Below are 19,757 nucleotides of genomic sequence, written 5' to 3'. Positions count from 1 at the left end.
TAAAAATAAAAAATATATGAAAGACTGGTTGAACTTAAGATCTTTTTAACTATTTATAACTATGATGTTTTGTAGGATGGAGATCCTTACAATGTGAGTGACGAAGAAGAGCCGTGCGTAGAAGAAGGCGAGATGGTCCGGGACGTGATGTGTGTGCAGGACAACGCCGACGTTGTGAGGGAAGCTCTGTGAGTAAAACTTAATTGTCTATTTATAAAACTTAAATAACTACTTAATACCAACCAAACAAACAAATTCCACTGAATTATTTGACCTACAATCTTTTTGTGAACAACGTTTATGTACGAAAAATAAGTACATCAATTACAAAATTAATACAAGAATTATTCATATCCAACGGCGAACTAATCCTACATCCTACCTAAAATACCTATAAATACCTAATCTAGAGATCTCTTACGATAGCATAGGTTGAGAGAATATGTACACAATAATCTAGTTTCCTTCTTAATTTAGTCGTGTTCTGAAAAATGCATTACTGTATGTTACTTACAAAATATACCATAGATGCGCCCCTCTTCGCCGTCCAGCGTCCCGCCGAGCCTGCACAGTGCGGTGCCTGCGCGGCTGCCGAGTGGAGGCCTGGGGACCCTGGTCTCCTTGCCCTAACTCTTGTGGTATGTACAATCATATGGCAGTATGCACGTACACTCATGTGGTATATATAAAACTATATGATAGTTCTTCTCAAATGGCGTTGTAGTAGAGATTTTAGGTGTAAATGGGGCTTAAAGATAGTTTATCTGCGCGAGTTAGCGTGAACAACTGGGTCCGAAGCCGCCATCCTTTACAACTGTATATATTCTCCCCATTGCTTGTTTAAGCCTACAACTAGAAGGCGAGTCTTTAATGAACTGAACTGATGAATAAAGGAAATTACGGCTTTTTAGCTTCCACCTCTTCCAGAGTCAAAATCAATATTCTTTATTGTAATATGCATGTGGTGATGATTAAATTATAATAATATATATACCAATGTAAACTCTTCTTAAAACATGCAATCTACGCAGAACCAGGCAAGCAAGTGCGCGTACGCATCGTCCACGGCGGCCCCAACTGCGGGCCGCGGCAGGAGGCCCGCGAGTGCCCCGTGGCGCGGACCTGCAAGCCCTGGGAGGCGAGCTGGGTGACCGGAGACTGGACCGCGTGCAGACTACCCCCCGAACAGCACTGCGGGATTGGCTATAGAGTGCGAAGTGAGTATTTAAAAAAGAATAACTTTATTCAAGTTATGATGATACACATGGAGCGTTAACTTTATTGTCTCTTCGTATTTTGGTAAAACAGCTGGTATTACAAAAAGGTCGAGTACCTTTTTAGTACCTAGGCAAAGTAAATCGTAAATGTCACCTGTTATCACCCCACTGTGAGTCGACTATAAAACGAGTGTTATTATGGACTCACTCTTATCTGTGACACCGTGTGGTGCGGTCGTGTTCCTTTGTTACATTGATCGTTCTTATTTCTAATATGAGTCAAGTGGCCAATAAGAGAACACAGGTGTTACTTAGTTCAGGTTTCTCTGTGATTCTACGTGAAGTGGCAATAGTCACTTTATGACGTTCTTCTGTGATTCGGGCAGTATATATGTGAACTTCGTTGGATACAAACGTCATATGGGCATGTCTTATCTTTAGTTATATCCAAATACCTTTTATATCGTCGGGTTAAATCCAAGTGGGGTGCTGAACGCCATCAGCTACGTATCGGGCCTTAGCATACACTATTGTGTCTTTCTCCGGTAGGTACAAGATATAATGTACAAACATTCTAGGTGTATGGTGTGGGTCGGAGTCGCACCGAGTGGAGGCGGGGTCGTGCAGCGGGCAGCGCGTGCCGCAGAGCGTGGCCGCGTGCGCCGTGCCCTGCGACCGCCGCGTCTCCTTCGGCTGCGATGTCATCTGCGCGGACCCGCTCAAGTATGTTATTTGTTACTCTTCATGCAAATATTTGATTAATTTGATGGTAGAATATAGGTAACTTAGAATAGCATGTAACCGCGTGCGAGGTGCATGCGACCGCCTCGCCTCCTTCGACTGTGTGATGTCATCTGCGCGGATCCGCTCAAATATGTTGTGTGCATGTGTGTTGTAGTTATTCTGGCTCCTTGATTGTGACTTTAGTTTCTAAGTCCAGTGAAATGAACTAATACTGTTTGTTGTTGGAAGCTAAACAGAAATGTATTTAAAAGACAGACAGTCTTTAAAATAAATATCTGTTTATTACCACATTGATTCGTAATTATATTTTCGTCGTATCATTTCTATGTTATGCGCCCAGTACTTGCCCAGCCCACGCTGTATAACTTGATTCTTAAATACAAAAATAATATACCAACATTGTTACAGATACTTAGATGCATCACATCCAGACATACCAATTTGCATTTGCAAAAATGTATCTTTGGAACTTCTCCCCGCTGACTCCGATTGTATACTTCCACCTGGGTAAGTCTTACTTGTTTTTCTTCATCCTTATCTATTTCTGGTCTCACCAAATTGGTCAATCTATAAATTGTACATTTCAACGTTCTCTAATTCTGGATGCGTAGTTCGAGTTATTAATTAAATTTATGTCGACTAAACTTTTTGGCAATGAGGCGCAGTCTACAAAATTATTATTTAGATGCTGTTAGATGCCTACCAATCACGTTGCGGTGTTATTATCACAATCACAATGCTACATGGGTTGGCTGTATCTCACTGCGAAAAGTAAACTTGCACTAAGACAACAGTAAGTAGTTACATGAAATTAAGACATGCATAATTTTGTAGACTTGAATGTGGAGAAGGCAGATCGTTGCGAGCGGCCCGCTGCATGGTCGGCGGTCGAGATGTGCCCATGGAAGTTTGCAAAAAATATCATCCTCTAACTGGTAAGAACATATAACATAATCGACTAACATCTCGTACAGTCAACAGCACATTAAGTTACCCAGCATGAACCTCTATGGCGCGGTAATAGAGGCGAGTTTGCAATGAATTTGCGTAAGTTAATGTGCTGTTGATTGTACATCAATCTTTACAAAGAGAATACACTTAAAACGTAAAAGGCAAAATAGAATAAAATCTTCAACCAATATTCTTGAAATTTTACATGCGTCTCATAGTAAAGTGTGCATAGAAGGATTTCATGAACCTTTCATCCCGTAAAAAAGGCAATAGAAACTGTAAAATCGACAGATAGCTTTGATTTTCAAAAGTTAAACTAATACTGTAAAATATATCGACAGACGGCGCACATTTCAAGACTTTGTTTCTAATTTCAGGTCCAAACCGCGTGCGCGAGGCGTCAACAGACGGGTACAAGTACGACACTGAGTTCCAGAGCTTGCTGCGCGGCGCGTGCAGCGTGCGGTGCGCGCGCGACTGCGCGGCCGGGCCCTGGGGCGAGTGGGGGCCCTGCGCGCCCGAGCCCGGCTCCCGCGCTGCCTTCCGCTTCCGCACTAGGTGACGCGTTTGCTACACGTTTACAGATTCACGTTTTATTCTTGTTAAAGGCAAAGAAAAAAACGAATGATGAAAATATGTGAATATCCTGACTGTATGTGTACGCAAGTCCGGAACATAATGTAATTTGTAGTTTGAGGCTCTTTGTTACCTCTAGATCGATTGTGTAGTTTGACTGGTCTAAAACTGCCTGTCCAAGAGGACATACGTACCTATTGTTATATTTCAACCTAATAGAAAACGGATCTCCGTTTACCAATACGAGTATCAAACTATACATGTATTGAATTCAATAAAAAACGCAATAACTCTCTCCACGTCACAATCTAAACCCACATTACACTAGCAGAGAGGTGATAGAAGAAGGGTCGGGCGGCGGTCGAGAATGTGGCGCTACGCTCCAGCGCGCGACGTGCGAGGTGGCGGCGCCGCGCTGGGCCGTGGGCGAGTGGAGCGTGTGCGCGCCGCGCCGCGCGCTGTGCGGCCGCGCGCTCGTCAACAGGACCGTCGCGTGAGTGCCTCACATTGCATTTCATAATGAAATTTTGAAAGTTATTCAGCCGAAATGGTATATAAATAATAAAAAAAAACAACAAAAGCATATTTAAATTGTTTGGCTAAATAAAAAATAATTTAGCCAAACAATTTAAATATGTTTTTTTTGTAATAAAATTTTGTGTGTGAGTGTTGTGGCTACTATTGCCGTTGCCGGAAACGTTCTTTCATATAAATAATTCCTAGAAAGTTGGCTCGTTTCTGAGAATTAACATGAAGGCTAGTTATTACATTATACATTTTAGTTTGTCGGATTAACTTTAATACCAAAGGCGATAACAGTGTCCACACAACGGGCTCGGAGCTTGCCTTAATTCGACACTGTCAGCTGCATATCGAATCTCGATGTTCTTACTTTACTAAAATTGATGTACCTAATTGCATTAATGACTTTGTAAAGTTATAATTAGACTTTAGTAGTAGCTACATAGGCACCTATGTTACTTTTTTTTAAACTTGATGAGAGATAGGCTCAGTGACTTCCATTAACTTGAACGAGACCAACGACATAGCGATCAGCGTGGCCACATACCAGTCCAACACCATCTGAATAGCCATCTCGACTCGAGAAGAAGTGACTTCCATAAATCTGAAACGATCAGCGGCTAGATAAGTTGTGTCAAAGATCGCAACTCCCTAGATGCGTGGACGCAGACGGCAACTGGCTGGACGACGCGAACTGCGAGGCGAGCGGAGCGGGCCCGGCGCCGGCGCGCGAGACCAGCTGCCGCGCGCCCTGCCCCGGCGACTGCGTGCTCAGCGCCTGGTCCGACTGGAGCCCGTGCGAACAGGTACCTGCTAAAACTGTCTCTGTCTCATCTCGTCTGGTAGCATACACGGCGGTGACGCCCCAAAGACCAGGTCTGTCTAAAAATAAATCTTTTTTTTTTTAGATTTCCCTGCGATTTTACGATTGCTCCATCTACCTGATTGGGGATTGCTTTTGTTGCCTATCTACTGTCAAGACTTTATATACCTTGCCCTATCTTAGTAACTTTACTGTAAACCCATGCTTTTGCAAATATTATGTACATCTTTGTCTTTACCAGATTTTATTTATCAATCATCATTAATCAAATAAACAAACATCAATTATAATTTTATTTACCATAGTCGCCTCGCGGATGATAAGACTATTCTGCGAAAACGTTGCGAAAACCTTGATGAGGTGGGCTCCTATTTAGTCACTTTAATTTTTTTCCATTAGTATTTTCGTTTTCACAACTATGTGTTCTTCTTATAGCGTAGGGTGGAGATGAAGGAAAGCAAAGAGAAGGAGAAGATGACAAAAGAAGCAATGAGTGGACAGGTTGCTGGACAGGTGTTTTCTCCAGTGAAATATAGGACATACACTCGGGATAACACTTGACCACGTACCCTGTACCTACCCTGCAAACAAGAACTGACTCCAAACTATAAGATAGGAGAAGAAAGAACAGATATAGCTGATTAGAAGACTAGAAGTTTGCCAGCTCACGGACCATCGATTTAAGTCAAGAATATAATCATTTATTTAATTTCTCGTCTTTCGCAACTTTGTCCATATACAAATGTGTGTAATTAAAATGTACAAATATAATATTACGTGTCTATTCCGTACATAGAGTCTACTCCTATGTACGGAATAGTTACGTGTCTATTCCGTAATTTGAGATTAAACAGTGCCTAGCATTTTGTCTGTACCAAGAATATCCAAATTACAGCCGCATTCACTTGATTAACTTTTTCATTCCCAGACTATACAGCACGGAATCGAGTCTATTCTTGATTTTTTTTACTCTCTCTCTCTCATCTATACGTCTTCTCTGTTTTATTTGTTCTGTATATTGTTATCTATTCAAGCTGTGACACGGTCAAGCGCGGGATCAGTGTAAAAAATAAACAAACATTTTGAAGATTCGGATACGATTTTTTAACCCGCCGCCTGCCTTACGTAATCTCTTTGGTAATAGTATTGTTACCAAATTTAACTTATTATATCTCCTTTAATATGCAGATATGGAATAAGTAGTCCTTGAATTTTCACTCACTAACACTGATAACTTTACTATCTGCAGACGAAGTGGGGTGGACGTCGAGACCGCACTCGGGTGGTACTTCGGCCAGCGTCAGATGGTGGCGCAGCTTGCGGTCACCTCGTGGCGGCTGAACCCTGCTCCCCGCACGAGTACTCCTGGCATATCTCACCTTGGGACGACTGCCAGCCTCTAGGTAAGTCACCATAAGGCAACGTTATTAAAACAATACACTTTCACCATAACCAAACCGTCGTGTCAAAAGTAATATGATATTCCCAGGAAGTTCCCTACTTTCATAGAAATATTCCCAGTTTTGAAGAAACAAAATTCTTAAATTTTTAAGAAAGTTTTCTCAAGAATGGGACGGTCTGAGGAACGTTGTAATGTAAATGGTAATTTTGGAACGGCACATCAGCTAATTCTAACCATTTTCCGTCGATTGCTGATGTCATTTTCAGGAACCACTCCTGGTTACGTTAATATGGAGCCATATTAAACTGTATGAAGCATGTTGTCACCATAGTCGTTTGTTGCAATTAAGATTATTTTTCAGGAGGATCTCCTTGTGGTGAAGGTATTAAGAAGAGAGCTGTCCGGTGTCTTCGAAGCGATGGCGTTTTTGTCAACAATTCATTCTGTCCCGTAACTATCCAGATTGTAATTTTAAACGTTGAGTGTGAAGTCCGTGGTGATCTTTATGTCAGGTTTCTTTGGAAACTCATCGTAGTTATATCAATATCTATGCGTATAAAGTTCCCTTTATTATGAATTTAAACTTATTAATCAGAGCAGAAAAGATTTAAGCTAGCTGGAGACTGGAAAATCAAAAATAAAAGAAACTCGTTACATTCTTCAGACGCGTGATAATTATTAATTTATTTCTAAGATCTCATAAGATGATGACTGATGTTCACAGAACGCAAGTGCAATGGAACCGAGCGAGTCCTGGTGCTATGTGCCTTGTGGCGTGGACTGTGAGCTGGGAGAGTGGAGCCCCTGGGACACTTCTGCTTGTTCTTGCGGCGACGCGTCTTCAGCGAGGCACATGAGACGAACTAGGTAATTATAATTCATTGTGTCATGATGTCTGAGTTCAGATATGGAAGAGATAAAGCTTCTGTCTCCTCTAGTGATGATGAGCTTTCTTATGGACTGTATTATTGCTTATATAAGTTATAAATATCGTATCGTTGAGTTAGTATCTCATAACACAAGTCTAGAACTTACTTTGGGTCTAGCTCAATCTGTGTAATTTGTCCTAATATATTTATTATTTATTTATTATTATTAATAATACAAAACACAAAGGACAAAAGAAGCAATAACAAGTAATCCTTCCTACTTTTTGAGGATATATATGTGTGTATGTTTGTTACTCTTTCACGCGAGATCTACTGGACGGATTGTTATATGACATCTGGTAGAATATAACCGAATAACATAAGGTAAAGGCTTTTTATCCCGAAATTCGCCACGAGTGCGAAGTCCCGCGGCGCAGTTAGTATGAAATAACTTAATAAGAATCTTAAATACAATACTTTCCTAGACAACACCTGACAGCGGCGGTGTGGCCGGGCCGAGCGTGCCCGCCGAGCGAGCAGCGCGCTCCGTGCCCGCGCGCGCCGTGTCTGCGGCTCGTGGCGCGGCCCAGCCTGGGCTGCCATGTCCAGGTTGGTCTTAACATTTACGATTAACATTCTTAACATTGATGATTAACATTCTTAACATTGACGATTAACATTCTTAACATTGACGATTAACATTCTTAACATTGACGATTAACATTCTTAACATAGATGATTACCATTCTTAACATTGACGATTAACATTCTTAACATTGACGATTAACAATCGTCAAACGTTACAATTAGCAGTCACTAGCCATTTATATTTATATAATATAGCAATATTTAAATTCTAGTTGATTGCGTGTGATATAATTATCCACAAAACAGTACACAGCCAATATCAGTAGGTTTTTAGTAAAAATGGGATTACAACCGTAACACTAGCGGTATAATGTTTTTTTGGACCTTTTAATTTAAACTTGTATTTACAAAGGCCACTTGGGTTCCGGGATCAGTTTTGATCCCATTATCCGATGCTGAAACGGTAAATAAATAGCGGAGCGATCGAGGTTCCTGTGAAAACCTGTGTGACATTATATTACACTGGTAATGTCGTCCGAAACTTAAAGCACGACCTAGGAGCCATATTCTAACAAAACGTTTCATTTTATCGTCACTCGTATTGGCCCTTCACAGACGGCATCCCGCGAAGAAGCCGACGGCGCGTGCGGTTGGGGCGTGAAGATCTCCCACGCTCGCTGCGAACTGACGAGCGTTGGGGACGAGCCCGCCTCGGAGGCCTATCTGGAGCCCTGGCGCTGCGCTGTCGCCCTCCCTGGCAGGATAATAGCCCCTCCGCTGCATTTCCAGGTTGGAATTATTTTATCTCACAATTTACAGTGCGTTGTTGAAGGCAAACCAAGTCCCGATGCTTATTTAGAATCCTAGCGATACGCTATCGCCCTCAGTATAGGTACTACTTGTATCAAATCATTTTTTTTTCTACATTTTTGACTAAGTTCTTTATTGTAATACATACATTTATAGTATTAAAGAGTACAAAAACAACAAGGACCTCTTAAAAGACATACTGTAGCTAGTCTCGTGACAACCAAACCAACACTTTCGCCATATACAGGAGGAAGTATGTGAGGTGGAGTGTGATTGCGAGGCGCTGGGCGCGGCCCCGGGTCCGTGGGGCGCGTGGGGCCCCTGCCGCGGGGGCGCTCGCTCGCGCTCCCGGCAGCTGTTGTTGCCCGCCAGACGCGCCTGCCGGACTCCTAACAGGTGACGACTCACATTTCTGTGTGGCCCTACGGTAGAACTACTCCATATCATCCCGAGGATATCATACGAAGCGACTAGATACATAGCCTTAAAGATGGTAAACGTCAGACAGGCGGCCGATTATAAAATCATAGCCAAAATTTAATGGTCAATTTTTTACGCAAGCTAAGGCTTTGTGATAGCTGTGAACATAACACGCGAAGATGAAAGAGAGAAGGAGGTACTCACTTCAATAATAGTGTGTAGCCGGCATTATGTTTTTAAATATATATATGTATACCTACCTACAAGTAGGGAGAAATAATTAGTTGTGCTACTTTCGCTTGGCTACAGAAATATACCTTTATATGTGTATACATATATAGGTATTAAATACTAAATAGTAGGTAGGTACAACTATAACTTTCCCCAAAAATGGTTGCTTGTCTAAGCCGCACCAGTCCTGCGTGCGTTATGGGCCTTTCTTTTTTGCCACATCCATCTCCTGATGACTAAGCTAAATTGATCGGGAAACTACAGGAGACTGACATACAATACCAACCCCAATTAAAGTGGGATTATAGTTGGATGATGACTAAGACTTTGTAAATGATCGTTGTATCGTTACGACAGATTCGTGACGATCGAGTGGGCGAACTGCACGGGCTCGGCGGACGAGATCCCGGAGCTGCTGGCGGCGGAGCGCGGGGAGAAGCCGCGCCGCGCCTGGCTCGGCAAAGATGTCTACCACGACGGCTACGTGGGTCTGTACCACCTGCTTATATCCTTTATTTTAGCGGTCGATACACTTTTTTGGCCAAAGTGGCAGCTTTAACATTAGACTGGAATCTAGGACGGCAGATTTTAAAAGGCGGGAAAATTTAAATGATATTAGTAGTTATGACATGACCTTTCGTGCCTTTCCGAGATGGCAGCAAGGGGCGGCAAAATTTGAATTGCCTATTAGCAGCAATTGTCTTAATCCACCACTGCAATACAGGACTGAACAGGACACGGGATTATGGACCGGCTATTGCAACTGTAGCTGAACAGTTCTTCAAACTTTGGCGGATTCGGCATAGATTTCTGGTTTTTCATTGCAGTAAATAAAAGCACTTATAAAAACTACGCAATGTACATTCATTCACATCGGCGTTAGTCTGAGTTCGGCGATAATGTGTAGCCGGAAATAAAGTTATTAACGCCACGGAAATATTTTCGTGCTCCCAAGAACCAAGAAGTGCTATGCAAGAATTCGAATTCCCACGTATTTCTTACGTAGTCCAATTGTTCGCAGAGGGCAGCACCTCAGTGCTGGCAGTGGTGTGGACGGCCACCATTGTGCTCAGCTTGTACGGGGCCTTCATGCTATACCGAGGGTTTCTCAGGTAATTTATAGTCTATTATCCAACAATAATACTCACATTTGTCCAACTTTTGACTTTAATTGATTTAATCAAATACCGTCCCACCCAAAAATATGTAATACTGAAATATTTTAATGGGGACGAAAGTCGATAGTAGGTAACGTGCTACTAAATCATATAAGGTAGGTACTATTACTTAGGTGAGGAGGAACACATTTTAATTATTCCTGGAATCGCACCTGAAAAATATTAACTGGTACTCTAAACGGAACGGGTACCTATCTAGTACTTTGCTAGCTATTGTATTTCAATTAAGTAGTCATCGCTTAAACCATTGAGAAATTAGTTTGTGTTACTTTTAGTGTGACTAAGACAATCTTCCGAGAAGCCGTACTGAACAAATCTCATGGAGAAACAGAGGAATTACTTACAGTTGTATATAATTGAAAATGTATGTTTCATTTTTTTATTTTTACAATGATTGTTTAGATATGAATTATTTCTTTGTTTAGATATTAATTATTTACTCTTACATAAACTCGCGAAATCTTCTAGTAAATAAAACTCTTTCAGTAATACAATATGTATATATGTATTTTGTATACTTACCAGTCTGTCAGTATTACGGTTGTAAGCGCATTTAATAATTGTAATTCATTTGTCACCAGGTGTCTGAGAAGCAGAAAAATGAAGACCATCACCAAAGTCTAAGTGGAAATAGAGATATGGATCTTTGATGACAATCCTTCTGTCTGAAAAAGCCGCGCGATATCCTAAATCAAAAACAGTCGTTTAGAGAGACACTAGACCCACACAGGGGCTTGTATATTCTTCATAGGCCGCTAAACAGCAATTCTTGCATTGTTGTTTCTGTTTAACGGGCAAAAACTTGGCCATAAAGCAGGCAAGGCGCGTGACACTGCTTATATTACAGTTTGACACTTCTGCGTGTTGCAGGCGTCCATAGACTGCAGTGACCACTTTCCATCTAGTGACCGCAACGAGCACATGTCTGTTTGTCAACTTAGTAATATAAAAAGTACCTGTGATGGTCTCTAGTCTCAGCTCTTTGGGGTGGTATCTGTCAGGATATTTCCTATCTCGATTTATGTTGAACCTAAAGTTGTATATTTTGTTGAGTTTATATTTTTATTACGTAAATACCAAAGGTCTAGGTTATGTTGTTAGTATGTATCAACTATTTGGTCGTTACGTTTTGTATCTCAAGTTATACATAATCTAGTTAACTTATTCAAGTATTTTGCTAAACAACTCTTAATCTTGAAAAATGTTTTGCTTCCACCATGAGAGTTCATTTAAATGTTGTCAGCTACTTCTACCAAATTTAGTCCCCTCATAACAAATGGCAATAGCTTGCATGAACACGAACAAATGGACGTTCGAAGCATGCAGTGTAATTTAGCGAAATAGCATAATGTAAGAAAACTAAAATCCAATGAAACCATTGACATCATTATAAGTATAATCGCAAATATCAACAGTTAAAAATAAGTTAGGAATATGACAAATTAGCCAGCAAACAGTCTGTCCGCAGGTGTGCTTCCATGTTTTTACGACAAATGTATGGTAATTTAGACGGTTTTTATAAATTTTCCGTGCTATGTTGGCCGCCGCGTGGTCGGGCTTCGGATTGACAATATTTTTTCGTGGATAGCGTTATAAATGCGCAATTCGCATGCAATTCTCTTGAAGATGTTCAAGAGAATTGCATCTCAATATTCTCAATTTATAAAATCTAGGGCCTTCTCTTACTTCGGGTCAAATGAGAACAATTCCGTTGAGGAGGGCGCACCAATTGAGATTTTGAGGTACCTCTTTGTACTTAGCTGAAAGTCATGATTGTAATATTAGGGTGTAGACCCCTAGATTTTTCTGTAATTACTAGTCCCGGCAATTTCTGAGGCAATGTGGGAAACACAGAGCCGTCCATTTTGTTAGTTGCATAATATTTGTAACAACGGGCGCAAATCGGCGTAAAGATATAACTTATTTGTATGATACTGATCAAAAAGAAATCGCAGACATAAAATTCTATTTTCGGAATTTAATGAATAACTATTTTGATATAATTTACTTCACAGCATTCCGCACAAACTGCTAATTATAAGTAACAATCTAGTTTTAAGTTTATAATTCAAACGATTGCTGTAATAGCTAAAGCGAAAAGTTGATGATTTAGCTGCGTGAGGTTGCCAATTTGAGACAGAGCAAAGAGCTCTCGAGACCAAGTGAGACGTGACACATCATACCACATATCAGTGTTATATTTAAAACTTTGTCTTAATCTGACTAGATCAACTTCTGCATAAAAATTATCAAAAATATCAACCTTTATGGCAGAAGATGCTCTAGCAATGCTTAAAATATCATCCAAGTAGAGCTTTGGCGCACAAGAAAACTACCTACTTAATGAATAGTATAAGTAATTATAACTGATCATACCGTTTTGGGATAATAATCGTGTATAACACTTTTTGTAGATTTTACATTTAAGGCAATGTATTGTGACATGTATATTTATATTGTGAATGTGTTCTACCATTTGTCGACTTTTCCTTCTTTACCTTTCATTTTTCTGTTTCATACTAAAATTCAATGCGTAATCTATATTAACTATAATCAAATTTCTGATACTTTAATCAATAATTTATTTTAGCTACTTCTGGTTCCTTCTTGACAATATTAAAGTATATCATTGCATCTGTCTTCTGTTATAAACTTATCTATGTCTGTTGATCTCTCATCATCTATACTTTGTCCATAAAATGTATTTGTAACCGTATATTCATTATGCCATGATATTGATGTGAAACATGATAGTTAAGGAATCGTGTTAGACAATACAATATTTGATATTTAATAAATTTGATTGTGTTTTTATAATAATGATTTATTATTAACTTCGCCCTCATCAACCTTAACTTGTTCTTCTCTCTTTTACTACAAATCATATATGGACTAAAATAAAAAGATAAATAAGTGAACAAAACAAGATACATAGTATAATCTAAGTTTATTTCCATTGACAAGACAATACCTACATGCTATTTGCAATTTTTGTCTATTATGAGCAGCGTTAATGTTAGCTAGTTCATTGAAAATTATCTTTATTTCTCACTGAAGCCTCAGTGATCCATTCCTTTTTAATCAAAGAAATCCTGTCATTTGACCTGAGTCTTCAAATTTGTGAGCGCTCTGGGCTCGTACTTCAAGTCTCCCAGCCCCTTCTGGACCACAGCGTTGACCCTCGTCGCACGGAGCTCCTTCTGGTACTTTAGCACGTCGGCCTCCGCCACCGACAAGTTCTCCAGGTTATTTAGCAGCACCTGTAGGTGTCGGAGTCGAGCATATCAGATTAATCGAAACAAAATGCGTATGCGGCAATATTATAGGCCTTGTCTACACCGAACTATTCTTCGAAATAACTAAACAAGCAAATACCATATACCAAACTAAATTTATTTGCAGATAACAAATTGTATAAATTAGTTTTTTTTTTCATTATAAATTATTTAATAAATTATATAGCAGCATAAGATGATTTAGAAAAATCTATTGCTGCTTTCTGCGCTTTAACCATTGTTGGCGAATTACAGGTGAATACATCTGAACAATAATAATCTTTTATAGTCTTCATGTCGACATCAAGTTTACCCGCGTGCCCTTGTTTGCTATACACGAGCTGGCCAGGTAAGGCGGCAAATAGCTTCGGCTGATATTTCCCTATATCGACAAAGTTTGGACTGATTTGCCCCATTCTTTGACATAATGAATAATTATCATCGTAATTGATGTACACGCCAGTGTATTCTGCAATAGCGCGTACTATCTTCCAATCGAAGCGGGCGTCTCCAGGCGGGCTCATGGAAGGGTACGCAAATTGAGACCTTCCCTCCATATTCATAAACAACCCGCCAGCTTCATGGAACGCACTCCCAGGAAGCACCACTGCCGCATTCTGGCTACCGCGGTCACCCTGAAAGCCTATGTAAATCACGGAACAGTCAGGTGGCGGCGTCCATTCGTAGAAGATCTCATCAGCCCCTAATGATATCAACACTTTCGGTGGACATCTAGCAATAGCTTCCAAAGCACCCGGTTTCCATCCAGCTTCGAGCGCCCCTGCAAAGCTGGCATCTTTAGTTATTACATTCAATACATTCCAATCTACGTCTGCCAAATTGACTGGTTTTGCCGACATTTTATATAGTTCGGCCATAATTTTTGAGGCATTCTCTGTTTCAAGTTGAGAAATACCTACAAATATGAGCGGTCGTTTGGCGCCTTGGATCAAAGTAGCAGCCTTCGGTATTGCACTGATTTCGTCACCCAAATAATTCACATGGTAATTATAGTCACATTTCGGTCCAATTACGTAAATATCGCATTCATTAAACATGTACGCTTGACGAATTCTGGCATTTAGAACTGGAGCTTCAAACCGGGGGTTAGTACCAACGAGTAAAATAACATCAGCAGTAGCGATGTCACTCATTTTTACATTCAAGGAATAACCAGATCTAATATCCGATCCTGACAATCCATAATTCATGTTGCATTCCACGAATGTGTTCTCGCAACACATGATATTCAAGAAATCTTTAGTTATGACCGCAGTTTCCACATTGGTATGGGGCCCTGCTACCGCCACTAATTCAAAAGGGCACACTGATGTGATTAGACAAGCGACTGCTTTTAGTGCATTATGCCAATCTGTTGCACATAAACAATCTTTACCTCTAATCATAGGACTTACTAATCTTTGCATTTCTAATGAATCTATTGCCCATCTACCTTTGTCTGATAGCCACTCTTGATTAATTTCATCATGTTCTCTGGGTAATACTCGCAATAATCTGTTATACCGAGTATTTAAAATAATATTTGTTCCCGTCGCATCGGTTACATCGATAGAGTTTGTTCTAGTCACTTCCCAAGGACGGGCTTTAAACATATATGGTATAGATGTTAAAGATCCCACTGGACATAAATCAATTATGTTTCCTGAAAGTTCTGATAGAAACATTTTGTCTACATATGTGCCAACGAGCATATCCACTCCACGACCTGAAGTGCCCAACACATCCATACCGCAAACTTGGGCACTAAACCTTATGCACCTAGTGCAATGTATGCAGCGAGTCATTTCAGCTCGTATCAATGGCCCTAAATTTTTATCCTCCACAGCTCTTTTCCCATCGAAATGGACATCAGTGAATCTCGAACGATCATTTCCAAATTTCATAGTCAAGTCCTGGAGATCACACTCCCCTCCTTGATCACATATCGGACAATCTAATGGGTGGTTTATCAGAAGAAACTCTAGCACTGATTCCTGTGCCTTCATGCACATTTCTGAATTAGTTCTTATTTTCATACCTTTGCCCACAGGCATAGCGCAAGCTATTTGTGGCTTCCACATGCCCTCGACTTCTACAAGACACATTCTGCAATTTCCACTAATGGACAGTCTGTCGTGGTAACAAAATGAAGGTATCAATACTTTCTCACGACGAATAGCCTGCATGATAGTAAAGTAGCTGGGCACAGTGATGGGCTTGCCGTTGATGAAGATTTCGATATCCCCCGATGATTGACATCTTTTCTGAGTATTCCGGAGAGTTTTGGTTGATTTAAATAGCTTGTTTAACGCTCTAAACATATTTGATGTCAATATTTTGATGAGGTGTTTAATGGAAAAGCATGTGCAAATTTGACAATGTCACATTGAAACTCAAGTTTCATTGGACTTGGCCAACGGAATAAAAACTTATTTTCAGATAACTTTTATACAAACTCACCTTATGAATTGAATCGATAAGCTGAACTAATGCTTCTTTAAATTGTAAAAATATTTCTGTAGCCCTCTGACACCTGAAGCAATAAAATTGAATTATGAATTGATCTAAAATAGACACATCTTAAATATATGTATACTTTCAAGAAAGAGTAGCTCCTTACTTATGATCATGTAGGGCATCAGTGAATGCGTAGTCCAGGGCCAGTCTCAAGGTCCGGGCAGCCCTGGGTGCCGCGGGAGCAGCCAGTACTCTGCGCGCGCCTCGCTCCAGACATCGCGCCTGGACCAGCAGGCGACAAGCGTCTGCGCAGGCTGACGTGCGCTCCCATCCACTCCTGAACAGACCCGATCAATAAAATATTAAGGAAGTACTTATTTTGATAGTTATAAAATCAAAAAGTTGGATGTGTGGAAGTGTCTTATTTGTTACTTACGCAAATCTGGTAGACGATTTTTAATTTAGAATACGAATAGAAAACAGCTAGCTTTTATAGTTGAGTCCTCTCGACATCTACTCACTTGCCCACAGTAGTCATCTTCCAAGCAGGTAGCGCGTCATCCAACAATCTCACCGCGGCGTGAGCATACTCCGCAGCTGCTCGGAGTCGGGCGCTGACTGAAGCCAGGGCGTCCCGCAGACCACGCGCTCTGGTCAGCGCGCCTTCTAGTGGAGTCCCAGGACGAGTGCGGTTGCCCCATAGGGTGTCTAAGAAATTTTAATCTAGTGACTAGTAATTTTATTTTGTTTGTAATGAGCATTGACGTGAAGAAATGATTCTGAAGAAGTTTATTTCCATTCCACGCTATCCATATCCATACTAATATTATATATGTGAAAAGAGGTTTATAGATCTTTATATACTCACTAGATGTTGCCCGGGACTTCGCTCCCGTGAGAATTTTGAGATAAAATATAGCCTATAGCAATCTTGGATAATGTAACTTTCTAATGGTGAAAGAATTTTTGAAATCGATTCAGTGGTTTCGGAGATTACCCGCCTCAAACATACAAAGTCACAAACGCTTACCTCTTTATAATAATAGTATAGATTTAGAATACAATAATTCATTTATAATGAAAGTGTGTTAGTTTGACCTTCTTTTACGTCATCTCTCCATCAATCAAGTCAATGCTCATTCGATTGAGCTGATTTTTGGTACAAGCTTGGTGTAAGCCTGTCGACAGGTAGTAATATTATTTATTACTTATTTAGTGAGACTTACAATAAGTAACAATGATAGTATGAAACAGAGAGCCACTTAAAAGTCTCCACAGGTAAACAAAAGTAAGAAATCCAAGCCAGTGGACAAAGTATCACAAGAAACTATAATTATTATAACAACGTATAATAAAAACTCAATAGAGTAAATTAAAAGAGAAAGAAACAGTTTATAAAGAAATTTGTAAGATTCGAGATTGCAAATGTTTTTGTCTTGCTTTCATTTCGAAACGTAGCAATTAATCAATAAGCTGGACTAAGGTCTAAAAAAGATGTTAATAGTGCACTGCACACCCATAAGCTGCTGCAGCTGAGCGTACAAGGAACGTGTCCGCAGAATCTGAGCGTGAAGAATTCGCCTTTCGGACTGCAGCTCGTTTTGTCTCGTTTGCAACCAGCACAACTCCAGTCGACGCATTTCCTACAACACGTCTTCACTTTAATTGGTATCCGTAATTTATCAAGTAATATGAAAACATCTTTACATAAAAGAGAAATAATATATGAATACACATATAATAAATACAGCCCTTCTAAGAGACTTGGTGTTTGAGCTTTCGAGAATTAAAATAAAGCGATTTGCATATCTAAAAAAGCAATATAATTACTGACATTTTCAAGAAGAACAATAGTGTACACAAACGTACCTTACGATTAACGTTTGCCACAAAGTCCTCATTTTCGGAAGCCAACAGTGGACGTCTATATAGATCTAAACTGACGAACAGCTGAAATAAATAATGCATTAGTACTAGGTACGACTTTAATCTAAATATTTAAGTGATTATTGAGGTGTTTCGAGAAATCCTCTCCCAATGCTCCCCAAGGAACCTACAAACCAAATTTACACTTTCCTCGCCCAGTATACTTTCGTATCGGCTGTACCTACGTCTGTAATCTATGGAAGAGTTTTAAGTAGGTACATTTAATAATTTATTAAATTTCAATTACGTAACTCACTTGATGAATAGTTTTGGCATATGTTTCTTGTGTTATTATAGGTCTGGTAGTTTCTTCGAATGTGTTGATTTCCTGCAAAAAGTAATAAAGTTCATACATAATTATACCTAGTGCAGTTATAAAAGATAACGATTAGAACAGAATTATAACAAATGTGTTCGTAGCGTAAGTAAGTACATTTATAGAAATATTAACAACATCATAATTTTATATAGGTACAATAAGTATGCTACAAAAAGGATGCTAAAAATACATTACTAACCAAACACACAAACAACCAACAAACGCAGGACCGTGACCTGTCTGTCCAATCAAAAATCACATCACATACATACAATTACAACTTAATTTATCCAAGTTTACCTGCTGTATGCTGTCCATTTCGGCTGCGACAACGGCCAACCTCGCTATGGGGTGAGGTTTCTCACTCTTAGCTATTTCATGATCCAGCCTCACTATTGCTGAGACCACTGTTTCACCTTTGTGTGCCTCTTGCCATGATACCTGACGCAATTAAATATTATTTCTCTATTAGGGTTATTTTGATGTGATATTAACTTATGTTTCTCAAAAAGTATTTATTTAGATTTGCTGAAAAATGTCATATTAAACAATCATACAAATTTTCAAAAAGAACAATTTTGCGTCGTAAACGTTCGCGGGCGGACTGCTAGAGCTATGGAATAATTAAATTAAATTGAAAATTTATAAATTCAATATATATAATTTAATATTTTAAACTTAATTTTCGTCACATCGCGTCGAGAGTACGCAGAAAGGTTCTGTGTTTCACTGCACGTAATTAACAACCCTGTAAGAGAAAAAATATGCCAAATGTAAAAATATACTGATCGTTTCGAAAGGATAAGAAAAACAATAACTGACGACTCACTACAGGGGCCGTAACGTCAATCCTCTGAGAGCTCGCCATGCAGCCCATTGGACACCTCCCGCACCATCAGCTAAATAAACAGATGGGTTATATACTACCCCTTATAAACCGAAGTGAGTCAAGGTTACTATTAGACGTTCGAAAATATCGCTTTTATTTTCAAAGAGAGCTTAAAGTAGACAATAAGCGCAAAGCGCCGGGCGGCACCGCGGTCACAGCGAGTTATTAAACGGTGGAGTTCATTTACGAAGATATTTTGATCGGATATGGTATACGAAGATACTGCAAGCATTAATAATCTGTTACAAAGCGGACAGGAACCAGAAAATGTTCAGGTTTCATCTAAACCATTTGTTTACCACAAATGGTTTAGATGAAACCTCTGTTTACCTTGCTTGATACGCTTGTGATTATAAGCAAGATACCCAGTTTTTACCTACTATATTGGTCTTAGAACTTCATACATTCATACAAACAAACCAAAATCCTTAATCCACATTTAACGAGTTGACACATTTGACCATTGTTTACAATTGAGAATGAACAGTTAGTAGTTAGCTGCTACTCATACTCAATTAAATAATAGTCACACGTAATGACCTTACTAAATGTCGTATTTT

General features: G+C 39.7%; 3 protein-coding genes across 4 annotated transcripts in view; 1 reads left to right on the top strand and 2 right to left on the bottom strand.

Moving 5' to 3' along the window:
* Positions 1–11,846, top strand: part of LOC128673701 (thrombospondin type-1 domain-containing protein 7A-like) — a 77,315-nt gene extending 65,469 nt beyond the window's left edge. Inside the window, exons 12-29 of the mRNA XM_053751730.2 lie at positions 76–188; positions 529–638; positions 1,032–1,217; positions 1,796–1,940; positions 2,370–2,468; positions 2,796–2,896; positions 3,290–3,470; positions 3,820–3,981; positions 4,666–4,816; positions 6,083–6,236; positions 6,597–6,685; positions 6,960–7,102; positions 7,590–7,713; positions 8,308–8,481; positions 8,750–8,898; positions 9,511–9,641; positions 10,175–10,265; positions 10,913–11,846. Coding sequence (XP_053607705.1) covers positions 76–188; positions 529–638; positions 1,032–1,217; positions 1,796–1,940; positions 2,370–2,468; positions 2,796–2,896; positions 3,290–3,470; positions 3,820–3,981; positions 4,666–4,816; positions 6,083–6,236; positions 6,597–6,685; positions 6,960–7,102; positions 7,590–7,713; positions 8,308–8,481; positions 8,750–8,898; positions 9,511–9,641; positions 10,175–10,265; positions 10,913–10,955 — 2,346 coding nt within the window. The 3' untranslated portion in view covers positions 10,956–11,846. The remainder of the gene's footprint in view (positions 1–75; positions 189–528; positions 639–1,031; positions 1,218–1,795; positions 1,941–2,369; positions 2,469–2,795; positions 2,897–3,289; positions 3,471–3,819; positions 3,982–4,665; positions 4,817–6,082; positions 6,237–6,596; positions 6,686–6,959; positions 7,103–7,589; positions 7,714–8,307; positions 8,482–8,749; positions 8,899–9,510; positions 9,642–10,174; positions 10,266–10,912) is intronic.
* A 1,441-nt stretch (positions 11,847–13,287) lies between these two features.
* Positions 13,288–19,329, bottom strand: LOC128673828 (uncharacterized). Of its 2 annotated transcripts, none has more exons than XM_053751951.1 (9): positions 19,138–19,329; positions 18,609–19,056; positions 18,246–18,317; positions 17,933–18,013; positions 17,580–17,706; positions 16,585–16,771; positions 16,227–16,400; positions 16,067–16,139; positions 13,288–13,591 (listed from the first exon to the last, which is right to left on the bottom strand). In XM_053751951.1, exons 2-9 carry the CDS (start codon positions 18,624–18,626, stop codon positions 13,427–13,429), a joined length of 897 nt encoding a protein of 298 aa, XP_053607926.1. In that variant the 5' UTR covers positions 18,627–19,056; positions 19,138–19,329; the 3' UTR covers positions 13,288–13,426. The 2 variants fall into 2 exon arrangements, with proteins under 2 accessions (XP_053607926.1, XP_053607925.1); XM_053751950.1 differs by having other exon boundaries at positions 18,609–18,749.
* Positions 13,705–15,981, bottom strand: LOC128673827 (NADH-ubiquinone oxidoreductase 75 kDa subunit, mitochondrial-like). Its single transcript, XM_053751949.2, has one exon. The coding sequence runs from the start codon at positions 15,925–15,927 to the stop codon at positions 13,786–13,788; it is 2,142 nt and encodes a 713-aa protein (XP_053607924.1). The 5' UTR covers positions 15,928–15,981; the 3' UTR covers positions 13,705–13,785.
* Positions 19,330–19,757: the final 428 nt, after the last annotated feature.

The sequence above is a fragment of the Plodia interpunctella genome, chromosome 11 (genome assembly GCF_027563975.2).
Source record: "Plodia interpunctella isolate USDA-ARS_2022_Savannah chromosome 11, ilPloInte3.2, whole genome shotgun sequence".
NCBI classification, from domain to species: Eukaryota; Metazoa; Arthropoda; class Insecta; order Lepidoptera; family Pyralidae; genus Plodia; species Plodia interpunctella.
The sequence above is the reverse complement of the archived record's forward strand: the minus strand, read 5'-3'. Positions and strand labels throughout refer to the sequence as shown.

What these genes read in the sequence shown, in the direction of transcription:
- LOC128673827 (XM_053751949.2), bottom strand. Translation starts at nt 15,927, where the DNA reads ATGTTTAGAGCGTTAAACAAGCTATTTAAATCAACCAAAACTCTCCGG.
- LOC128673828 (XM_053751950.1), bottom strand. Translation starts at nt 19,185, where the DNA reads ATGGGCTGCATGGCGAGCTCTCAGAGGATTGACGTTACGGCCCCTGTA. An exon ending in AAATGGACAGCATACAGCAG is followed by an intron (nt 18,318 to 18,608) that starts GTAAACTTGGAT and finishes TACTTTTTGCAG; the next exon opens with GAAATCAACACATTCGAAGA. An exon ending in GATGCCCTACATGATCATAA is followed by an intron (nt 16,140 to 16,226) that starts GTAAGGAGCTAC and finishes TTATTGCTTCAG; the next exon opens with GTGTCAGAGGGCTACAGAAA.